Here is a 25,155-nt window from a genome sequence, read left to right as displayed (position 1 = left end):
TGAGAGGCAGAGAAAGAATGGAAGCCTAGCTCTCTGAAAGCAAGCAAATCACTGGTCATCCTAGAAAGGCTTTCATAAACCCATCACCCTACTTGTTAGGAAATGGAAAGACATTGAAAAAATTATATTAAGTGAAGTAAGCCAGGCCCAAAGAAACATAGGTCCCATGGCTTCCCTTATTTGCAATAACTAGTATATGTCTGAGTCAAGCAGAAAAGATCAAAAGGTATGTGCATATGACCTTGTAAGATGATGTTAAGTGAAATGAACCCCAAGACAGGGACATAGTGGTTTTTTCTTTCTTGCTATTGTTTTTAACATACTTATAATGTACTATGTGATTTCTTGTTTCTTTTGTATGTTCTTCCCCCATGGTATAACCCCTGCTTTCACTGTATTTGATTTTGGTGCACTGCATCTTGTATATATATTTTTCTAATTTGAGGAGAAGAAGGGAAAAAACAAAACGCTTAAATAGGGATACAAATTGGCCCATTGTAACAATGACATGTACAAGACACTATATTGAAAATGAACTTTACAACTTGTGGGGGTGGGGAGGGAGAAGTTGGGGAGGGGGGGAGGGAAGGGATGGTAGGGAAGGGAAAAACAAAGGAAGAGGTAACAATGCTCAATGGGAAATGTACTCATTACCTTACTCATGTAACTGTAACCCCTCTGTACAGTATTTTTACAATAAATGACTTATTTAAAGATAGATAGATAGACAGACAGACAGACAGATAGATAGGCCAAGCGACTGACCTCCACATGCCTGTGAAGCTGAACATAGTGCTCACGCAGCGAGGGAGAGGAGGTGGCTTGATTCCATCCAGACGCATGAGCAGAGCTGGGATGCCAAAGAGGACTAGGTACTTCACATAGAAGAAGAGCACTTGAGCCAGTGCCAGTCCTCCTGAAAGGCAAAGGGACCCATCAGACACACAGACAAGAGGACGATCCGTCTTCAACAGCCCAGAAGCCCTTGTTCCAATCCTCAAACCTCTCTCCCATTTGCTGGTAATTTTCTCTTTTTTTTGGACTGTGAGCCTTTCTAAGGAATTCCACCATTTTAGTTCTCCCTTGAATCTACCATGTTTTAGTTAATACGCTTATGGGTTAACTAAAAATATCCCGTGTCTACTTCTTTCTTTCTTAATTAATTCTAGATTCCACATATGAGAGAAAGCATACTTCCTCTATCACTGGGCCTGACTTACTTCACTTAACATGATTTTTTTCCCAGTTCCTTCCATTTCTTTGCAAATGATGCTTCTATTTTTGACACTAAATATTGCTCAGTTGTCATGTCTGAAGCGCAAATATTAAAATCAAAAAAGGCTGAGTCTACATGCTTGTGAGTCATTTGTCCAGAATCTTCATCCTTGTATTAAATGATACATGAGCTGGGCTAAAAGAAATTATTTTCTTTAAGAGTTAATGCATACTCTATGGCTAAATCTAATTGAAAGTAATGAAGAGATCTTTTACTCCAATATAGATGGAGAATATAAGAAGGCATACATATGCAAAATATCCAACCAACGCTCTATATACGTGTTACTGAATATTTCCTTTTTATTATCTCTAAGTAGTTGTACACAGGAGTTGCCATTTACAAAGCAGTTTACAAACAATGCATCTTGATCGCTGTCACACATCCCTCCCAGCCATCCCTTCCCTTACATTCTTAATTTTGTAGGATATGCAATGAATTCTTTTTTTTTGGGGGGGGGGTCCAGTTGTGGGGCCTAAACTCTGGGCCTGGGCACTGTCCCTCAGCTCTTCAGCTCAAGGCTAGCGCTCTACCACTTGAGCCATAGCACCACTTCCTGCTTTTTTCTTTTTGCTTATGTGGTGCTGAGGAATCAAACCCAGGGCCTCAGGCATGCAAGGCAAGCGCTCTACCACTGAGCCACCTTCCCAGCCCCTGCAATGAATTCTTGACTGCATTCTCCCCCCCACCTCTTCATTCATCTAACCCTCTCCCCTTGAAATACAGAAGGTTGAAATTGATTTTTCCTTGAAATTGTAATAACTGCTCCACAAACATAGAGGAAAAATTAGCTGATTTTTGTGCCAACACTGGAGCTTGAACTAAAGGCCTGGGTACTGTCCCTTATCTTTGGCATTCTACTAGTTGAGCCACACCTCCACTTCAGGCTTTTGGTCAATTAATTGCAAGATAAGAGTCTCACAGACTCGAATGGTTTTGAACCACAATCCTCAGATCTCAGGCTCCTAAATAGCCAAAATTACAGTCGAGAGCCACCAGCACCCAGCTTGCATAATGATATTTAAATTGTAAGTTTTCTATGTTAATTTTTCTCCCTTGGGTTGGCATCTGAGGGATTAACTGCTATACTGCTTTGCTACTGATTGTTATCATCCCAGGAAAGATACACATCTAGTTCTTCTTTCCCCCTCGACCTAAACAGCGCCTCTCTCTGTAAGATTTAGTCTAAGGTTGCAAAGTTGACCCTACAAATTTTGCTACAGCCTCTCAGGCATACAACTGACAAGAAAATAGCATCAGAATATAAATGACTCTACCCTGATTGAAAGTTATTTGATATAAATAAACTGAACAAGCTCTTGTCAGGTTCAAAAATACAAAATCTGATTATGAGGGACAAAGAGTGAACAAATGCAACAAAGTACAATGATGAAAATAAACTATACAACTTGTGAGTGGGGATGGGAGGGAAAAACTGGGGGAGAGAAAAAGAATTAAGCCCTCTGTATATCACCTTTATAATAACAATTAATAAAAGTTAAAAACAAGTTTAAAAATCTAATTATACTTCATTACTTTAAAAAATTGCTAGCCGGGCACCGGTGGCTCACGCCTGTAATCCTAGCTACTCAGGAGGCTGAGATCTGAGGATTGTAATTCAAAGCCAGCTGGGGCAGGAAAGTCCGTGAGACTCTGATCTCCAATTAATGACCAGAAAACCAGAACTGGTGCTGTGGCTCAAGTGGTAGAGCACTTGCCTTGAGCTGAAGAGCTGAGGGACAGTGCCCAGGCCCAGAGTTCAAAACCCATGACTGACAAAAAAAAAATTTTTTTTTGCTGAGTTTTTATCTAAAATATTATTTCTCAAGCAGCAAGAATTACACTCAAGCCTATCTATCCTAGCCCCTTTCCCTCCCCAAATCCACATAGGTTCACATACTTGACATTCATTCATTCAACAAGCATGCACTAAACTGAGATAACTAGCTATAGTCTAGCAAATAGACTTGACAGCAAGGGACCAGGTAACATTGACCAAGAAGAAATGTACTTGACTTATGTAACTGTAACCCCTTTGTACATCACCTTTATAAAAACAGTTAAAAAGTTATGTAAAAAAATAAAGAAATAGGGGCTGGGAAGGCAGCTCAGTGGTAGAGTGCTTGCCTTGTATGCATAAGGCCCTAGATTTGATTCCTCAGCACCACATAAGCAGAAAAAGCTGGAAGTGGTGCAATGGTTCAAGTGGTAGAGCGCTAGCCTTGAGCTGAAGAACTGAGGGACAGCGCCCAGACCCAGAGTTCAGGCCCCACGACTGACTAAATAAATAAAACTAAAAATAAAGAAATAGACGAGTTCAGATCAAATGGGACACCATGTACCCTAAGGGTTTCTGATCAATTCCATTCTGGTTTCATTTATTCTATTCTTTTGCCATGTAGTTTGTTAATTCAGACTTTGTGTCCAGCTCCTCCTTTTCTTAGCAAAATCTTATTTACCCTTCAGATTCCAGTTCAAATGTGGCCTTGTCTTATTCATTCAATATTTTTATCGAGCATGGCCCCTTCCCATAGAACATTAGAGTGAAAAGAGAAGGAAAATCTAAGTGGGATTAACCCTCACACCATGGGAACAAGAAACAACATGAACAGATTCTCAGACATTTACCAATTACGCATGCTGTAGTTTCACAGGCATGGCTCTAGGTGCTTACCATACATTCATAGATACTGGTGCTGTCATGTGGATTGCATCTAGCAAAAGTCACTTTTCCTTTTCCAGTCCTCTATCTCAGTTGGCTGTGTCTGAATAATTGTCAGAGTTGAGGAAACTCAGAAATGCTGGGATGGGCAGGCCACTAGTGGCTTACACTTGTAATCTTAGCTGCCCAAGAAGCTGAGACCTGAACAATCACAGCTTGAAGCCAGCTCTTGCAGAAAATCCACAAAACACTATCTCAATTAGCCTGGAAAATGGTGGACTGGAGGTATGGTTCAAATGGTACAGTGCCAGCTCTAAGCAAGAAAGCCAGGTACTGGCAACAAAATTAATTAATTAATTAAAGTACTGAATGTCAAATACTAGTGTATTTTAAAATAGGAGTTAGGGCAGACTTCCCTAAGATGAAGATATTTCAGCAAAAGCTTGAAGGAACAAAAATGTTAGCTGTGCAATCACCTGCTGCCTCTTAAAACTGAATAGAATTTATTCTTTAGGACCTGTTCCATGGCTTTTACTTCAGATGATGGTTCTACACATGTATGGTTATCCTACTAGACCAAGAGCCCTGAAGATTTTTGGGGGGTTATTTCTTATATCTCAGAAGCTAACATCTGACATGTAGCTGATGCCTGATCAATGCTTACTTGAAAAGTAACTGAATGAACAACAGTATGGAGATCCAGTATCACAGTGTCTCTGGAAAGTGCAGTAATGGTCTATTGTCAGCTCAGAGAATCCAATCACTAATGAAACTCAGGCTACCAAATAAGAGTCTTCTGTGGGCTCGGGACCTTGTATTCGAGGGGGGTGAGGGTGAATCAAGAGAAATAGCATTTGCTATTGCCTTGAAGTTACTAAATATAGGTTGAACTCAGTCAACCCATAAACCACCTCCAATTCTTAGTTCTTCAAACTCAACTTGTCCAAAACAGAATATAGCTTGCTCCTTCCAAAACTAGAAACAGAACAGATTTTCAAGACAGAAAGAGATGAATGTTAAGTTCTATAGAAGCCTAGGAAGATAAGGAAGGGGGGAAAAAGGCCTTAACTGCCTTTCTGGAGCTCAATTCTTCCCAGATAAACACACCCAGGGTGCTCAGTCTACCCACCCATGAACTCTCATTCTCTCTCACACACGCTTGCTCTCATTCTTCTTTGTGTGTGTATATATGAATATGAAATTATATAAGATATTCCTTTGATATATTAGACAAGAGAAGAGCTAAGTAATCCAATATAACACTGCAATATAACAAAAAAAAATCACCACTTCAACACAAGGCAAGATTTAAATGCAACCTACACAAGAGCATGTGTCATATAAAACAGAGTGAGATTGCTCCTGTCCTACCATATTGAAATACTGGTGGACCCAATAGTTTTTATCAAAATGAATCATTTCAAAAAAAATAAGCAAAAGACAAACTTGCCTTGGTAACCATATATCCAAATCAAACTGAACTACTTAAATAATTTGATTTGTTTCCCACTCATAAACCTTCATTTCATTCACACTGGAGTAGTAAATTTTCTATATTTATCTACCTTGCTTAATAATTCAAAGGAAAAACTCAAAACAATTAAGAAGGGAACACCATATTAATCTGTTTTTAGAACTTCCAAAGTTTGAAAAGTGGTTGCAAGTTTGTAATTCTAGGTAGGGACACATTATCTGAAGAAAAACCCTAATGGCAAACCTCTGAAGAACAGGTTCAGCAAAAAGCAAGTACTTTGTGAATTGACAGGCCTTCCTTGCACAGAGACCACGCTAAGCTCCTCCACTGCACTCTGGTTTAGTTACATGTGCTACAAAAAACCATTTATCTCTCTTTTAATATTATCCCATTACAGTTTTAATTGACATAAAGCAGTTGGAGATTGGCTTCTATTGACTTATCATTTTCTTCTCAGCTTTGGTTCTGGGATAAGTGGCTAGAGATTTCCACTAAGAGGTGAAGAGGTGGGAAAGAAAAAGCCAGCCCCAATCCAATTTTCCTCCCCTGACTTTCCATACGCACTGGATTCCTTGATAATTTATACCCTTTGCTGCCTCTTGGCCTACACTCATTCCTCTACTTACAGCCTCCCACCACATGTCCTCTGTTTTGTCAGTTTAAACTCTACCTTTGGTTAAGGCCCCATCTAAACCATCATTTCATTATGTCAATCCAAGAGAGTGATGATGGTGTAGAGAGGAAGATGAAAATGCAATCAGGGTAGTTACCCCAAGGGGGCTCCAACAGCATCCGTGATCTTTTCATTCTTAAACTACATCAGAGATAAGTGTCCGTTGTATTTTCTTTATAACTTTTTTGTATGTATACTCTCCATTGTCTGGACAAGTTCAATAGCAATCTAGTTTTAGAGCATATCGAGGCTAGCTACTGATTAAGACTACCTCCAGCCAGTCTCAGCACCATGGAAGCTGATGCAGGAGGATCCCCAGTTCAAGGCTAGCGTGGGTTACATAATGAGTTTGTCTCAAACACAGAGACACCAAAAAAAAAGTTTCAATATGCCAAGCAGTATGCAACAGCACATTAAATTCTCAAAACTAACTCTCTATGGTAAGTACTATAACTACCCCCTGGTTTGCAGGTAGAAACTTGAATACACAAAGGTGTCAAAACTCATCCAAGATCACACACTAATGAGTCTCAGAGCTGCAATGTGAACTTGGGTGTACTGCCTCTAAGTCACCTCATTTACAATAGTCACATCCAACTCCCAGAGCAGACATGGAACTGAGCCAGTGTGAGTCAGGCCAGATGACAGGGCAGCCAGGGAGCTCTCAGACAAAGCTAACGGGGCTACTTCATGCAGAAAAAGAAAGCACAGTCAGGCACCAGTGTCTCATGCCTGTAATCCTAACTACTTGCGATGTGGAAAAGGGAAGGACTGCAGATGGAAGACAGCCTGGGCAAAAAGTTTGCAAGATCCCATCTTAACCAATAAAATCGAGGCATGGTGGTGCCACCTGTCACCCCAGGAAAGCAGGCAGTACCAGTAGAATGGTCATAGTACAGGCTGACATGGGCATAAATGCATATTTGAAAAATAACAAAGGCAAAAAGGGCTAAGGGTGTGAGTAGTAGAGTACCTGCCTACCAAGCATAAGGCCCTGAGTTCAAACTCCAGTGCCATCAAAGAAGGAAAGAGGAAAGGAGAGAGAGAGGAGAAGGGAGGAAGAGAGAGAAGGGAAGGGAAGAAGGAGGGAGAGAGAGAGGGCAGGAGGGGAGAGAAGGAAGGAAGACCTATTTTATGTATCTAAGAAATCATCTACATATCAAGTAATGGGTTAGAGAGGAAGCGACCTTCAGAGTATCCTGAGAGAGACACTGGGAGGAGAAGAGCCAGCAGGGAATAGCTGGTGTTTGCTACATAACCGTGGTACATCCTGTACTCTTTACAGCGCCATGTCAAGCCGCCGCTCCTCCATTCTGCAAGCTGTGGGCACTGCTGGTGAAATTATCCTCACGCCACATGGAATAGCTGTGATTGAAGAGCTAGGCTCCACAGTAGTAAATCCCAGAGTCGCTTTGGGTTCATACTACATTCATTTTAAATAACCTCAGGAACAGGAGCGAATTTATAAAAATTAATTGGCTTTCACCCTGTCTTAACAAGGCTTAGGATGTTTCACTTCTCAAAAGGATGGTGAAGAAAGGAGTCCTGTGCTGTCTGACGTGGGTGTGTGCCCCTACTTTACAAAACAATTATCCCTCCCCTCTCCCCTCTACGGGATGTTGTCAGATAAGGAAAAGCAAATGGTTGTCTTCCTTAACATCTCATTACCAATTAGATAGGAGCACCAACATTATCTCAATAACAGCTAGTGTCGAATTACTGAGCTGAAACCCCTCTGTCTACTTTACACTTAGGATATGGATTTCTAAACCTCAACCAGTGAACAGGCTGGACTTTCAAGGAGACTCAAATGAATATTCCACAAAGCTTTTGTTTTATCTCTATCAGGGAAGATATAACTTGCCATCCTCATACCTCCTCTCAGGTGCGTGTGTGCGTGTGTGTGTGTGTGTGTGTGTGTGTGTGTGTATGTGTGTGTGTGTGTGTCTGCATACATGCACCAGTACTGGGGCTCAAACTCAGGACCTTATGCCCTCACTTGGCTTTTTACTCAAGCATGGTGCTCTACCACTTGAGCCACACTTTTCAGCTTTTTGCCAGTTAATTGTAGGTAAGAAACTCAAAGACTTTGCTACCTGGGCTAGCTTCACACTGTGATCCTCAGATCTCAGCCTCCTAAAGTCACTAGAATTACAGGTATGACCCACCAGTGCTGGCTCCTCACTCACTCTTAACCCCTTGCCAAAGTTCTCTTTTGTCCTCATCATCTTACAGACCTGGTTTTACCAGGGGTTTACTGTGGAGAAACGCCATTCAATAATGAACTCAAGGAATGTGATCTTTTTGAACTTTTATAGAAAGAAACTGTTAAGTCATCGCCTTTACTCCCTTAATCCCTTGTGAAATCAGAGTCTGATTCCAGTCTGCTGTGTTTTGCCTTCTTATGGAGTTCAGAAGAAAATCGGAGTTCTTATCCTTTAGTGATACTGCTGAAATATTTATGGATAACAATAAGAGGTCTAGCATTAGCTTCAAAACAATTCAGGGGAGAATACAGATGAAAGACAATTGCCCATGAGTTGATCGTTGCTGCACCCGGGGGAATAAAAGCCTAAGGTGAATTCTAATTCTTTCAATTTTCTAAAAGGCAATTTTTTAAATGACTTTGCTAGATAAAATCCATGTAAAGCACGAAGGTGTCAAACAGCCCAGTACAGTGGAAGACATGGGTAGGCAGACACAGGAGCCTGGCCAGAGTAACAGGAAAGAAAGACAGAATCCAGCTGGGCACCAGTGGCTCACACCTGTAAGTAATCCTAGATATTCAGGAGGCTGAGATCTAAGTGGTTCAAAGCTAGCCCAGGCAGGAAAGTCTGTGAGACTCTTATCTCCAATCAAACACCAGAAAACTGGAAGTGGTAGAGCACTAGCCTTGAGCTGAAGAGCTCAGGGACAATGCCCAAACCCAGAGTTCAAGCCCCACAACTAACAAAAAAAAAAGAAAGAAAGGAAGGAAGGCAAGAAGGCAGGAAGGCAGGAAGGCAGGGAGGCAGGAAGGCAGGGAGGCAGGAAGGCAGGGAGGCAGGGAGGCAGGGAGGCAGGGAGGAAGGAAGGAAGGTAGGAAGGAAGGAAGGAAGGAAGGAAGAAAGAAAGGAAGGAAGGAAGGAAAGAAGGAAAGAAGGAAGGAAGGAAGGATCAGTCATGCAAAGAAGCAAGACTTTACATAAGTCAAACAGGTGATGAGATTGTGTGTGTGTGTGTGCGTGTGTGTGTGCGTGTGTGTGTGTCTTAGCAAGATTAGATGATAAGAAATTTGAGATGTGTTTTGTTAATAAAAAGAGAAAGGCAGAAAAAGTAGATGGATATGGAAAATGAGAGCCCAGACTGAGGTACCCAGGAAGGGCAGTCCCCATTTGTAAGTTGTTTGAGTAGTCCCCCAAACCTTTAGCAAAGTCCTCTTTCATGGCTAGTACCAGGGGCTTAGGTTTGTCATCCTAGCTTCACAGGAGACTAGTTCAAAGCCAGCCCAGGCAGAAAAGTCCATGAGACTCTGATCCCAAGTTAACTACCAAAAAGCCAGAAATGGAGCTGTGTAGAGCACTGTCCTTGAACACAAAAGCTCAGGGACAGCACCCAGGCCCTGGTTTCTGCTGAGACCAGGGAACAGCATCAGTCCATTGTTCCTGGAAATTAAGGGGCTGGGAGACCCCATCTGCTCAAACAGAATGGCAGTCTCATCTAAAGTCTGTATCTTTTTTTAAATGTATTCTAGCTAGATATTGGTGGCTCATACCTGTAATCCTGGCTACTCAGGAGGCTGAGATCTGATGATCTTGGTTCAAAGCCAACTCATGCAGGAAAATCCATGGGACTCATATTTCCAATTAACCACCAAAAAGCCAGAAGTGAAGTTGTGTAGCCATGAGTGAAAAAGAAAGGACAGTGCCCAGGCCCGGAGTTCAAAGTGCCAGGATCAGCAAAAAAAAGAAAGAAAAGAAAACAGAAACCACACACAAAAACCCCCACAATGATCCCCATGTGAAAACTCTAAATTGCCCGTGAGAAGCTCAATGTTAAGCTAATGAAATTTTGTCTTATTTCAAGCTCATTTTGTTTAATGACTAGCTTTTAGCTTTTACTGCCACCTCCTGGCCCTTTTCTGTATATATGTCCTGAACCACTAATACACACACACACACACACACACACACACACACACACACTACATTTAAAAATATCCAATCAAACCAAGTGCCAGTAGCTCATGCTTGTAATCCTAGCTACTCAGGAGGCTGAGATCTAAGGAACAAGGTTTGAAGCCAGCCTGGGCAGAAAAGTCTCTGAGACTCTATCTCCAATTAAACACTGAAAAAGATGGAAGCAGAGCAGTGGTTCAAATGGTAGAGTGCTAGCCTCAAAGACAAGAGTCCAGGGTAAGTGCTCAGACCTGAGTTCAATCCCCAACTGGAAAGTAAATACTCCAATCAGGAAAGCATTGAACTAAACTATGATCACCCCACGATCACAAAGCTATGCTAGTTCTGCAGGAGCCACTAATCAAGGCTATTAGCCTTCCAGAAAAATCCCTCAAGCCACCTCAGCCACGCCCTTGCTGGTCCTCAGTTTTACAGGTCAGGAACCTGATTCATCAGCACCCCAAGGAAAGATCTGTGTGGGCAGGTGTACATCAGTCTAGCTCATGGACAGAGATCAATAATACCAGAATGCTAACTGACCAATTTAGAATGAAAATTATTGCCTCCAAGGCAACTAGAATCTATAGTCCATAATATTTGCAACAGAGCTGACACCAACGTGGCTGGAAACAGAAAGGAGAGTAATGAGCAGAGCAGCATATGGCATTGATGGTTTTTGTTTGAAGTTCTATAAAAAGGGACGTGAGTTGTTAGCATAATAGAAACCCCGGTCTTGATTTTCTTTAAGTTATTCCCATGATTTTGAGTGAGACAGAGAGCCTAATAAAAATAAAATGCTGGAAGGAAATAGTTGATACAACACACGACTCAAGACTAATTACATTTTCATATAATCAAATTTGATTGCATGAAGTGAGTTCTGCCCAATTATTACAAAGCTATAACTTCAACAAGAACTGTTAACACACCTTAACTAATCATTTTCCCTGGAGAATGTTAGCTCAAGGGAAATCACATAGTATTCGTGGGATCGTCACTGAGGAGAATGCCATAGGAGATGGGATTATTGGAAAGGTAAGTGTAATTGTAAACACTACAAATTATCTCAAATTACTTATCTTAGGGGCCTGTTGACAGGAATGACTCTATTTCCTTGTCCTAAGTATGCACGATAAGATTAAGAGTAGAACAAGGTAGTCTTAATATTAACATCCTGCTCTGGCTTCGGAAGTGTGTGTGCAGAAGTGTTTGCTGCCTGGGGAACACTGCCAGGCACTGTCTCAATGGTGTTTCTCTTAGTCGTCACTCACTTGATGATGAACATCTGGCCACTGGATTCCAGAAGGCACTCACTTTCCTTATTTCCAAATGTCTATCCTACAAGAGAGTGCGGCCCAGGGCAAAGTCATGCCACAAAGAAATCACCTCAAACAATGAGAGAAAACCTTCTCCCAACATTAGTCACCTCGCCATTATCTCTTCCATCCCTGACAAAAGCTTCAAGTAGACAGATGGCACCACATTTGGGACATAACAATATGTTCTTGGCTTCTTGTAAGTCTGCTCATTGAGTATCTACACAGCATGCAAACCAATCTAGACATATACACTCAGAGAAGGCATCCATGCATGCACACACTCATCGACAAACACTATCCATGAGAGAGCAAAAGGCCATCACATTGTGGATGAGCTAGCTCTGGGGGTAAACAATGGGCAAGAAGGAATATAATCAGGAATGAAGATTTAGAAAAATGTCATATAAAGACAGGGTGTTTGGCTGGGGAAGTGGCTCAGTGGTAGAGTGCTTGCCTCGCATGCATGAGGCCTTGGGTTTGATTCCTCAGCACCACATACGCAGAAAAAGCTGGAAGTGGCGCTGTGGCTCAAGTGGTAGAGTGCTAGCCTTGAGCTGAAGAGCTCAGGGACAGCGCCCAGGCCCAGAGTTCAAGCCCCACGACCTACAACAACAACAACAACAAAAAGTCTCACCAATTTCCCTGCCTGGCCTAGCTTTGAACCATGGTCCTCAGATCTCAGTTTCTTGAGTAGCTAGGATTACAGGTGTGAGCCACTAGTACCCAGTTGTGGTTTACTTTAATGAGAGAGAAATGCCTCCCCTGGCAATGTTGTATTACTTAACTAAGGGTAAGGGCTGGGAAGGTGGCTTGCCTTGCATGCTCGAGGCCCTGGGTTCGATTCCTCAGCACCACATAAGCAAAAAGAAAAAAGCCGGAAGTGGCGCTGTGGCTCAAGTGGTAGAGCACTAGCCTTGAGCTGAAGAGCTGAGGGACAGCACCCAGGCCCAGAGTTCAGGCTCCACTACCGGACCAAAAAAAAAATTTTTTTTTAAATTAACTAAGGGTAAGTAGCAATGTTGGACTACTTGACTAAAGGTAAGGAATGACTTGGCTACGGGTAAGTTTGCAAAGGGCACAGCTGACCATTGGTTTATTTTCCTTCAGTCTACAGAATTTTCTAAGAGAATGTACAGTCATTTATATTCATAGTTACAAATACAAGTCATTTTTAATTTTCTACAGTGGTATCAAATATATTAACCCCATATCTATTGGTAAGTGTCTGTTTCTTAGCAGATGGCAATCCATGCCCTGTAAATTTGTCTCATTCTTCATTGAAATATTCGTGGGCCAGATAATTGTATTTAGTGTGGCTGACCCTGCCACTTGCCTGTACATATGCATTTGCTTCCTGACTACCAGAGTCTTGATTTGCTTCATGGAACCATGTGCCCTCTTAAACATACTACATTTCCAAGAATTCTTTGAATTTAAGAGTACAAAGACAAACCCAGGAAGAATGTAACCAACAATGTAATAAATTATGTAACCAATGTAACCAGTGGATTAAGCCTTCAATTCTAGCTCCTTGGGATGCTGAGATCAGGGGATTGCTGTTCAAGGTCAGATCAAACAGAAGTTCACAAGACTCCACTGCCACCAACAGTGGTATGATGGAGGGCCCTATCATCCCAAGCTTTGGGTGAAGCATAATGACTGGACACAATAGCATATGCCCATTATCTCAGCAATAAGGGGAAGGACAAATAGGAGGATCACAGTCCAGGCTAGCCTGGGCATAAAGCAAGACTCTATGCTGATAATAACCAACACAGGGAATGCAGGTATGGCTCAAGTGGTAGAGTGCTAGCTGTGAGCAAAAGGCTGCTTCCACTCCTTTCCTTTCACAGATGTTAACCCCAGAAGTCCCTAACAATCCTGCAGTCTGGCTCACTTGGGAAAGATTGCAAGTATTAAGTGCATGGCTTCTTCTTCTTCTCCTCCTCCTCCATCATCTATTTATTATTATTATTATTAAAGTCATTGTACAAAGGGGTTTCAACTCAATACGTCAGTTTTATAAATACAATGCATTTTGATCAATGTCACCCCTTCAATCCTTCTCCCCAATCTGTCCCAACTCTCACCCATCCCCCAAGTCACCTGCTTCTATTTTCACATATGTTCATGTTCATTGTATTGGCCCACCCATCCTCTCTCCATTTGCCTCCTGTCCACCCTCACCACTGACAAAACATGCTTCTGCTTAGCCGGGCGCTGGTGGCTCACGGCTGTAATCCTAGCTACTCAGGAGGCTGAGATCTGAGGATCGCGCTTCAAAGCCAGCCCGGGCAGGAAAGACCGTGAGACTCCTATCTCCAATAGACCACCAGAAAACCGGAAGTGGCGCTGTAGCTCAAGTGGTAGAGCACTCGCCTTGAACTGAAGAGCTGAGGGACAGTGCCCAGGCCCAGAGTTCAAGCCCCACGACCAACAAAAAAAAAAAACATGCTTCTGCTTCCTAGTATCCATTGTCATTGAACTTAAGTTAGTTGTTCAAAGAAGTTAAAGCAATGGAGCCTTTCCCTGGGCGTACCATACTTCATTTGTATATATATGCATATGGGCCTGTGTATGTTTTCCTGGATTTTCTTTAATTCCAAGAAAGATGGTGCAGGCTGGATTCCTATTGCCAGGGATAGAGCTTCAAGACTGAGAATCTTGAGAAGAGAAGAGAATCAAATAGGCTCATAATTCTCAAAACACAATAGGCTCAAATTCTCACCTCAGAGCATAGCCTGGAAACAGGGACTCTAGGACTCTTCTAAAAAACCACCTTTACATCTGATAAGCCAAAAAAGATTTTGTTTCTTAGGTTTATTAAATTACCATGTTAGCTGAATTCTCACTCTTGCAAGGTGTCTATAAATTAAGGCACCAATGTATCCTTTCTAAAAACTAACAAGGGGATTTATAATGAGTTGAGACTTTACACGTCTAAACTTTAGGGCACATCCCTGGCCAGCAGCAACCCCTCTTTTCCTGTGTAATAGGCAGACCTGGTCCTACCAGAAGACACTTTTAATGAAATTACTTAAGGAATTACTGTACAAGAGAAGCCATTTCCCTCCTCCCTCCTGTTCAACAACAGTCCTCTCTCTATGTCTGGCGATGAACCCCTGCATGTCACAGGGGACCTATTACAAAGCTTTTACTCCAAAAGCACTGCAATATTCTACTACAAAACACTGACAAGAGTCTGACCAGTATGTGTGGGGATGGACGCTGAGGACTGTCACTGGAGAAGAGAAGTCCATTCTGTCTAACCTTTGCTACTTGTATGGGTGCATATCAGCAATCCCAGATCCTCTTTGGTGGCTGAGACTGCAGTGAGCAGAATGGATTATGGGCAGTGTTTAGAAACCCAGACACCACAGTGGCCCCTATCTATTGGGCTGAGATGCCAAGAATCCACTGGGAAATCATAAAGGGATAATAGAAGGATTCCAGGTGGTACAAATATCAAGGGTAGTTATCACATATGATTTGATAAATAGGTCCCCCAAAGAGCCAATCATCTGGGATGAAATTAGAGTTAATATATGGATAAGGAGGTTTGGGAAAGAGGTTAGTGAATGAACATGCCAGAAGGTCAGGAGGCCAGCACAAGAGATAGTGTGTGTATGTTCAACACACACACACACACACACACACACACACACACACACACACACAAACATACATATACATAGACATATGCATATACATATACACATATATACATACACATATATATGTATATATGTGAATATACACATATATATGTAAATAACAAAAGTGCCTGGCTGCTCTCAATAACATGGGAGCTTATACTCAATACATCACCCACCATCTTTCCACAGCCATTGCAATGGTTTTCAATGCATTTATGTCCACAGTGGCCCGCGTGGCAGCAAAAACAAAAAGTATTGTGATGACTCAACCAGGTAGAAGATCCCTTGCCAGGGTAACTTGGCTCTCAGCACAGCTGGATGCCTGACCCACCAGTGCCCAGAGCCTTCCACACTCCTGTGTCAAGTTCATTATACCGGACACCTTCCACTTTGGAAATGCCAGGGAGATGGCCTTATTCTGGATGTGGATTTGCTTTCCAAATCCACCAGGCTTTCGCCAACACCCAACATCATGCCAACATCATCCACTTTCTTCCTGTCTCCAGACCTAACTCTGTAACAAGTGGAGTGACAGAAGAGGCTAAGTCTATAGGATCCACTGGACTCATCCATCATCCAGACATGGCCGGCGCCACAGAATGCTATCAAATGTTCTGACGTGGTTCCAAAGGCATTATCTTATGAGGCAGGCATGCTGTCCCGCAGGATGGAGACTGGGCTCTGCACCGGCTTGCACATAGCCTAGATATGGACAGTATCTAAAGGGTGGAAGTGGCATCTCTCACTGGTGTCCATCTTAATCAACTTCTAAAATATCTTCTTCTTCCTGTAAATGTAGGTTGTGCTTTTTGGGGGGGAGTCTTGTTACCCAGCAAAGTGTCAACAGCAATTCCATCAAATCACAGCCGTATTGCCCAGCCAATCGGGACTCCTTTTGGGACTACATAAGCAAGTAAAGAGGGCTCATGGTATCAGCATGGAAGAGTGATCTTTACCACACGGGAGAAATAGAGTTACTCTTACCAAGTAGAGACAGGAAGGAGTAAAACCAGAACCCAAGGGTACCTATCATGTCTCCAGATATTGTTGTGGTTCTAGTTCATTGGCAGAAGACAAGAGGCAATACACGGGGTACACAGACCCCTCAGGAGTTTATATTTGGGTCCTAGCACTGGGTTAAAACCCCCAAACTGTCACAAAGAGAACACAACATGGTGGGGAAATGCAGGAGAAAGCCATAGACTTTTCCCAGTTCTCACCCAAATCTGGCACAGAAATCAGTTCTAAAGCATTCACACATCGTTTATTTGTTGTATAGTATTTACAGATAATTTAAAAATAATACTCCTGTTTGTTCCCATGACTTTCCCCCTCCCCCCCCGCTCCCATTATTTAATATAAAGCATGTTACTAGTGGCCAACTCTACCCTTTGGGTATGCTGTTACAGAACATCAACATTATGATAGAACTAAGGGTGATGTGGACACCACCACCACCACCCCCAGAGCACCTGGACTTGGAGCTGGTGATGGTTATTTATGAGTTGGGCCTGTTTAGGGGAGGAGAGTGAATGCTTCCAGCAATGTAATGTTGGTGCGCTTTCTTGACGATGTCTAGCTGGTGGCACACAATTGAACACTATATCTAATAAGATCTCTTAAACCTCCTTAAATCCTCTTAAACCTTCTTTGTGGACAGAACTGGAAAGAAGCTATTCAGGGTCCTCTTCCTGAATATTCCCTATGCATTAACAGAACACAGCCTTCCATCCATCCTCCTTCAGAAAGCTACTATTACCACTACTTTTTTCAGTCAATTCTGATTGCTTTTCGTTGCTAAAAATGGGTGTCAAGTTCTTCCCAAACTATCTCTATTTTCTCACTTCTGATTTTCTTCAATCATGAATTTATACTCCCTAAAAATTAAAAAAAAAAAACACAGACATTGCCAACCCATGAAATCCAACCATGACTTCCCATTTGCCAAAATAAAACAGACCCTACTCTGTTATCTTTCTTGGCCTGACATATTACAACCTTACACTTCCTTCTTCACAAGACCAGTTGTTTCCTCCTCCATTTCTTAGCATTCCTGTTTAGTGACTCCTGGCTCATCTTTTTCTACCTACTCTTACCTCAAGTGTTAGTGTTCTTATCATTTTAATCTGTCTGCTAAAATATTTCTAATCCAGGAATTGGAATAGTCCCAGGAGAGACTGAGGTTACACACCTAGAACTGGTGTAACCCCAGCACAGACAACACCCCCACCCCCAACTCCCTGTCCATTGCATTCTGCCCTTCTACAGCATGCCTCATCGCAGCCTGACCTCTCCTGAGAAGCTGGTTACAGCAGTTCTGAGCCTCCCTGAAAACTGAAGTAGAGGTTTAATCATCATCATCATCAGAACTGCACTGGAAAAAAGAGAGAGAGAGAGAGAAATACATGGGAAGAAAATTTTATTTTTACATCTCCAGGAGAGGATTAAAGAAAAAAAAGTGCTTCTCTGCCCACCCACCCCCAAACCCACCCCCCATTTTCATGGAGCTTTTTTTTTTTTTTTTGCCAGTCGTGGGGCTTGAACTCAGGGCTTGGGCACTATCTCTGAGCTTCTTTTGCTCAAGGTTAGCACTCCACCACTTGAGAGCCACAGTTCCACTTCGGGCTTTTTCTGTTAATGTGGTACTGAGGAATCGAACCCAGGGCTTCACGCATGTTAGGCAAGCACTCTACCACTGAGCCACATTCCCGGCCCGTGTTATGGAGCTCTTAATGTTGTCTCAATTACAGAGAGTCACACTTGAGCTCTGACAGACAACCAGCCACCTCTACTTTTCCACCTCCATCAGGAAAGGAGGTCAGAAACATCCTCACTATTTGATTAACCTCAGCAAATGCATCCCATGGCAAGCCATCTCTACTGGCATCCCCAGACTTCTTAATTCTGCAGGGATCATTTCCTAGAATAACATAGCCCCTGACTGACTCATGCAAGATCTTGGATCACTCATTCACCTGGATGTCTGGCCACTTTCATTAACACCAATCTACTGGCACTCAGCAGGCAGAGTCCCCACGATATTTTCCTTCATCTGAACCAGCATACCAGTTAAAAACACTTAATGGGCAACAGCCATCAAAAGTGGAGACAGAGTTGCTTCTTTAAAGCAGCTGCTGTTCTACTAGAGGTGTTGGTAGAAGTCACTTCTGGGAAGGCACAATGTTGCTCAATCCGGAGATCTTTGAAATGAAATCTCAGTTGTATATTTTCTTCCTTGTGACGCAAAGAGGTGTCCTTTATTCCTCTTATGCTCCTTGCTAACCTCACACTCAACTGCAACTGCGGCATGGGGACAAAAAGGAAAGCCTTCCATTCAAGCGAACAAAGGGACTGTGCATTGGTAGCTCAGATCTACAATCCTAGCTATTCAGAAGGCTGAGATCTGAGGATCACAGTTCCAAACCAGCCCAGCAAAAAGCTAGAAGTTGAGATGTATAGATTTAGTAGTAGAGCTCCATATTTAAACAAAAGGGCCAAGCAGGAACACTAGCTCCTGAGTTCAAATCCTGTATTGGGGGGAATGAGGAAAGAGAGGAGAAAGAAGAGAGGGAGGAGGGAGAAAAGGAGGACAGATGCTCATGGTTCCAGGGTCTTTTGGCCTCTTCGTGTTTGGTCCTGTGGAGACAGTACACTATGGAAAAGTGTGTGGCAGGAGAAATCTGCTCACCTAATGGTAGCTAGGAAGCAGCCCATCTCCCAGCAGTCTTACTAGCTGGGGACCAAATCCTCAACACATTAGCTTTTAAGAGCCATTCCAGATCCAAACTATAGCCCTCAAGCTTTATCCCCTCGAGCAGCATCTAGCTATAGTTACAACTCACCATTCCCTGAGCATACCAGAGTAACCCATCCCAGGAAGAACCTTGGGGCCGTGGGCTCAGCTCCTCCCTCAGCTCTGTCCACCTAGTATGTCACAGCCATCTGGTGCATCAATTCCCCTTTGAAACCTCTGTTTCCTGGGTTAGCAAGAAGGTGAATAATAGCACCTTCCTCTTTTGTGCCCTCTGTCCCTTGAGTCTATGCAGACATCAACTTCAGTCCTGTAAAATGAGAAACAAAGTCCATTTTCTTCATGTACCATTTCTCTAGAATGAGCTTCTTGAAAACAAGGACTATATCTGACTCATCTTCAGATCCCTGAGGCCAAGTGCAAGAAATATCGGGAACTGGATGAATACTTACTGAATGGAGAAATGAGTATGACAGCACTCGGCTCAAATGCTACATAGTCAAGTACAGAAGGAATTCAATGCCAAGGTATTTTCAAGTATGGAAGGGATTAATATGCAAGACGATATTGTGCATCAGGAGGTGAATAACAATAGAACAAGGATATTGAAAAGAAAAGATTATTAAGAAACTGATTATGTTTCCCAAATTATGACACTTTCTTATTTCTAGAAAGGAACTGTATCACTATAAATAATTACACTAAGATATAAAATAGGTCTGTGAAGTGGGATGTGTGGTCACCCAACAAATTCTGAGCCCCAGGTTAATTGTTGAAAGATGACATGAAACAATCACAAAAAATTAAGCTTTTCTATTTTCCAGGATGCCTCTTATACTGCTTTAAAGTTTTTCTAAGATGCAATAGTGCTATTTCATATTCAGAAATGGACATTACTGGTTCCTCATTGAACAACTCACCAGTCCTTGTCGATAGCCATGCAACTCTGCTCAAATGCCTGACTCCTTCCTCATACTGACTTGAAAGAAATACCTGATTATCAGCTAATCATGGGAATCTTGTAAAGAATGACTGTAGCAAGGACATGTGACCCAGTTATGGCCATGAGTTACCCAGGGAGCTGCTGGGGATACTGTTTGAGAGACTGACCTTCCTCTTACAAAAGGGCACTGTTAAGACTTACACTTCTGACCACATAACAGACTATGCCCATGCAGGGGATTAATCCCGAGGAGAGAACAACTAAGAAAATCTGGATGAAATATTTAAAAGCATATTGTTAAATGTGTCCTTAAACTATTTAGAAAATAACAAAATCTTTGGACGCCAGGAACAACAAATTGCAAGCAGGAAGACTGGGAGGCATCAGTGCTTGTGAGTTCAGGCAACAACCTGTGGAACCCCCAATACACAGGAGGTCAGACTGGGATCTCACATGAAAACAGTTCTCCAAAGGCAAAAATTCCTACTCCTGTGCATCCTTGCTCCCCAACACCTAAACTAGAAGTTAAAAATAGCATCAATTCAGTAATAACTCAATGCATCGGACATAAATAAGCATGCCATTTAAATAATTAAATTAATATTTATCTCTTGATATATATATGTGTGTGTATATATATTTGTTTTATATATACATATATAGCAAATACACACCCTAAAAAATTCCAAAAGACAAAATGGCAAGTAACATTAACTCAAAACCAAAACTCTCAAAGCAACCAAAGTCAAATGGAGACTCAGACTAACCCAGATTGAAAATCCTCCCCATATACTTCACATCATCTTTAGCGATAGAATATAAAATAGTTGTATGCAGTGTGTTTAAAATTTTTAAAATACAGAAATGCAGTTGTATGGGTTCACTGATCAACAATGAACCAAAAATATTTATTAAAAATGTACCATACCAAACATGGATATACCTTGTCTTCTTATTATGATTATTCCTGTATAATAAGTAAAGCAACCGCTGACTTGGCACTTTCAGTACATTACGTATACTCTAAAGATGCTTCACGGGTATAGGAAGATGAGTGTTGGCTATATGAAAATACCACATATTTTGTAGAAGGACTTTGAAAATCTGTAGATTTTGGTACCCAAGGGAGTTCCTGAAACCAGTTTCCCATAGATACCAAGGAATGACCACATATACAGGAAAAGAAATGACAAAAAAAGATCTGTGTGTATCAAAGAAAATGTCTAGAAAGAAAATGATCACTGGTAAATCAAAACACAAAAGTAAATCCAAAATTCTAAATTACACTAATCTTACCAAATACCATATGAGTCATATGACATATATAATTTGAAAATTATTTCAAATGGCTTTTGAATACAATATATACACATTCAGTATACATCTATTCTAAGAGCCAAAAGACCTTAAGTGATTAATGTCATTTAGCAGTTAGTGATTTTATCGTTATAATGCTGTGTGTCATAATTTTGAAATTTTTGTATGTATAGTGTAGTGTAAGGCAGAGCAAATAAGTAAATTGATAATATAATTAGGAATTAAGATCCTCACTGATTTGAATGAAAAAAGATGCAAACGGAAAATGAAAAAGACACTGAAATTCATGAAATTTGTGTTTAGCATGAACTTAAAATATCTATAAGTTGGGCGCTAGTGGCTTATGCCTGTAATCCTAGCTACTCAAGAGGCTGAGATCTGAGGATCACAGCTCAAAGCCAACTGGGGACAGGAAAGTCCATGAGGCTCTTAATCACCACTCAAAGTGGTAAAGCAGTAACCTTGGGCAAAACAGTTCAGGGACAGTGCCCACAACTGACCAAAAAAAATGCGTATGAACTCATGTCTGGTGAAAATAAATATATTTCCTAGGTCAGTGTACCTCAAAGGCAGCAAGAAATAGCATCCAAATACAAAAAGTGGTAAAAGAAAGGAGCATGAAAACTCCAAGCATAGACATAATAGAGTATGGAAATGCTAATTACTTTGACTTGATCATGACATACTATACATGCATTGAAATGTAACACTGTACCCCGTGTGTACAATGATTACACGTTAGTCAACATTTTAAAAGAACCTTTTGTAGCCAAAGGAAATGCACAACGCTAGTTGCTTAAAAAAACTGTTTGGAAAAAAGAGATTGTTATCAATTTTGATAACAATTTTAGCTCAGCATTTTTTCAGTCCTAAAAAGTCTTCTCCTTTAGAAATGTCCTGATTAAGCATGGGTGACAGTCAGGACAAAAAAAACTATAAATCATCAAAAAGATAAGGAGACAGGCTTGTTCTTGTGACCTCAGCAGGGAGCAGCTTAATCTGCCCTGAAGATCACACACACACACACACACACACACATACACACACACTCCTGCAGCTACAGGCTAGAGGTCAGACCTCAGGCAGAACTCAGCCAGCATGAGAGTTCTCCAAAAGAGCAAAACAAGGGAGGGAAGAGATGCAGTTCACATCGGAGCATGGTCTCTGCTGTTCTAGCCAGAGGAATAAAGAATGGTTTCTTCACAGAGAATCCTGCACTGGGGACTATGCCCTGCTGAGACAAGACTTTCATTCCCCCTTGCTGGCAATGTGGAGACAAGGGTAGGTAAAAGAGGGAGGCCCCAGCAGGGTGTACACAGACACACACACACACACACACACACACACACATGCCATTTATCCTATCAACCAGAGACTTTAGGAGGTACAGCCTTAATATGTATCCTTTCATTATACCTCAAAATCCTTCTGGAAGGGTAAGTTTCATTTGAAAAAAAGAAGAAGAAAATTCTGATATCCAGGCAGATTTAATAAAGCATCAGAAGTTGCCCACTGTGGTTGGTGGAGCTGAGATCCAAACCTTGGTCTGTCTGACTCTGAAGTTCATTCTCTTTCCTTTGAGACACAACAGGGATCTGAATACCAATTCTGCAAAGGTATGTTTCACTTTAAGAACAGACATTCTATCATTTATTCAGTATAAAATCTTTATATGTTCCACATGTTAAGAATAAATGTACATTAAATCTTGTGATATTCTAATACCCAGATTTCATAAGCCAGCAACGGTGGTGCGGCTATGGTTGGTAGAGCCTGCAGACCAACTCTATCCTGGAGTATTACCTCTTAGAATAGACCCCTGAGCAGTCTCAGCAACCTGGCTATACCATGAAGATGCATGCCCAGTGGGGCTCAGAAGATTCCAGAACAGGGAGAGTCACATAGCCTCAATTCCCAGTCTAAACAGCACAGCCCTCACCTCCCTCACCCACACCTCACACACGCATCACCTTCTTCACTAAGAGGAATAAGGCTCACAAACAAAGCAGCATTGCTCAAAGGCCGGTCAGAGCAAAGAAGCTGAGCACTGGTGACTCACACTTGTAATCCCAGCTACTCAGAGGGCTGAGCTCTGAGGATGATAGTTCAAAGCCAGCCCAGGCAGAGAAGTCCCTGAGACTCTAAATCTCCCATTAACCACCTAAAGGCCAGAAGTGAAGGGATAGTTCATAAGGCAAAGTACCAGCCTTGAGGAAAAGAGTCAAGTGACAGCATGAGGCCTGAGTTTACACTCCAGTTATGAGCACATAGGAAACCAACAACAACAGTTTGCTCAAGACAACTGTACTTCTGAGCACTGAGCAATCTGGCAACCACCTCCCCCCTGTCACCACTAGAACTTGTCCTGCTGATGGTGATTTCCACAGTTACCTAAGGTCCAGCAGGAGACGGCCCCCAGCAGGGGGGCACTACTGTAGATGGCGTGCATGTACATGAGGTGAACCATCAGCTCGGCCAGGCCCCACCAGCACAGCAGGCGGCCCAGGCCCCGGGCCAGGATGTAGAGGCTGTCCTTCGGGGAGCAGAGCTCAGGCTGCTGCATCTGAAGTAGAAACAACAGAGAAGGTATTAGGTTGCACCTCTGTTCCTAAAACTTCTAAGCCATCCGTTCAGCGGCGCTGTGAATCAGCTTCTCACAAATTATCACTGCCACTTCTTTAGTTAAAAGGGCTGGGTTGGTTTGTCTTGAGACTAGTCCATGGTCTTGGGTGGAAAAGTCATGTTCCAGCCAGAAAACTGTCCCAGAGTAAGGGTAGGGTGGTACCAACACATCAAAGAACCGTGTCAGTCTGTCCTTCCATCCCAGCAATGGCCCCAGAGAAACCTAAGCTGTGGGTACTTTCTCTGAGCTTTTATGCTCAAGGCTTGTATTCTACCCCTTGAGTCATAATTCCACTCTCAGGTTTGTTTGGTTGTGTTTTGGTTCACTGGAGGTAAGAGTCTCACAGACTTTCCTGCCTGGGCTGGCTTTGAACTGCCATCTCAAATCTCAGCCTCCTTTGTAGCCATTACAGGTATGAATGCTCATTGAGAATAGATACTTCTGACTTTGTTGGCCAGATGTCCTTCACAGTAATCCAGTTCTACTTTTTGTGTTTTGGCCTGTTCTGGGGCTTGAAGTTGAAGTCCGGACTAGGCACTGTCCTTGAGCTTCTTTTGCTCAAAGCTAGCATTCTGCCACTTGAGCCACAACACCACTTCCAGCTTATTCTGTGTATGTGGTACTGAGGAATTGAACCCAGGGTTTCGTGCACGCTAGGCAAGCACTCTATCACTATGCCCAACCCTCTAGTTCTACCCTTATAGCACAAAAACAATTTTTATAAAAAGAAAGGAAAAACCTAGGCTGGGGAACAATTCTTCTGTGTTCTCTCCCTGGGGAGTTTGACATCTTTGGGGGAGAGGGTCTAGCTATCTAGCTTCTCCCATTGTCATGTCATGTCTAAGGCTGTTAACATTGAGCTAAGTGAAAAACAAGCACAAATCTGGTTAAGAGAAAGGGAGAGTGGGAAAGTGGAAAAAAATGAAGTATCATTCTACCTTGAGTCTTTTAGTAACAAACAGGCATAAGTGTCTTTCTCAACAGCAATCAATTAAAATAACTGAGAACAAGGACTTCACTTTTTTTTCAGTACTTGGAATGGAACCTGAGGCCTCATTCATGCTAGGCAAGTCCTTGACCAACTTGAGCTATGCTGCCAGCCAGAGAACATGGACTTGACACTCAGACTAAAGCAGGATCCCACTGCAATATAACCCATAGTGCTGTATGATTCTGAGCAGCTTTCTTAAGGTCTTTGGATTGCTCATCTGTAACATGGAAATGTTACACTGGTCAGGAAACGTGAGCAGTCACATAAGCACGAGGTAACTGGCAGCTATTTTGATCCTCGTTTGTGTCGCTTC

The 25,155-nt window shown here is 42.2% G+C and overlaps 1 protein-coding gene across 2 annotated transcripts in view; it reads right to left on the bottom strand.

Annotated features, from left to right (window-relative positions):
- The window catches only part of Hhat (hedgehog acyltransferase), a 235,173-nt gene that overhangs the window by 155,406 nt on the left and 54,612 nt on the right, over positions 1–25,155 (bottom strand). For both annotated transcript variants that reach the window (XM_013015052.1, XM_013015053.1), the window contains 2 exons: positions 23,620–23,791; positions 766–916 (listed from right to left, as the gene is read on the bottom strand). In XM_013015052.1, the coding sequence (XP_012870506.1) occupies positions 766–916; positions 23,620–23,791 (323 nt within the window). The remainder of the gene's footprint in view (positions 1–765; positions 917–23,619; positions 23,792–25,155) is intronic.

This window comes from Dipodomys ordii, unplaced genomic scaffold (genome assembly GCF_000151885.1).
Source record: "Dipodomys ordii isolate 6190 unplaced genomic scaffold, Dord_2.0 Scaffold26, whole genome shotgun sequence".
NCBI lineage: Eukaryota > Metazoa > Chordata > Mammalia > Rodentia > Heteromyidae > Dipodomys > Dipodomys ordii.
This window is presented reverse-complemented; position numbering and strand designations above follow the sequence as displayed.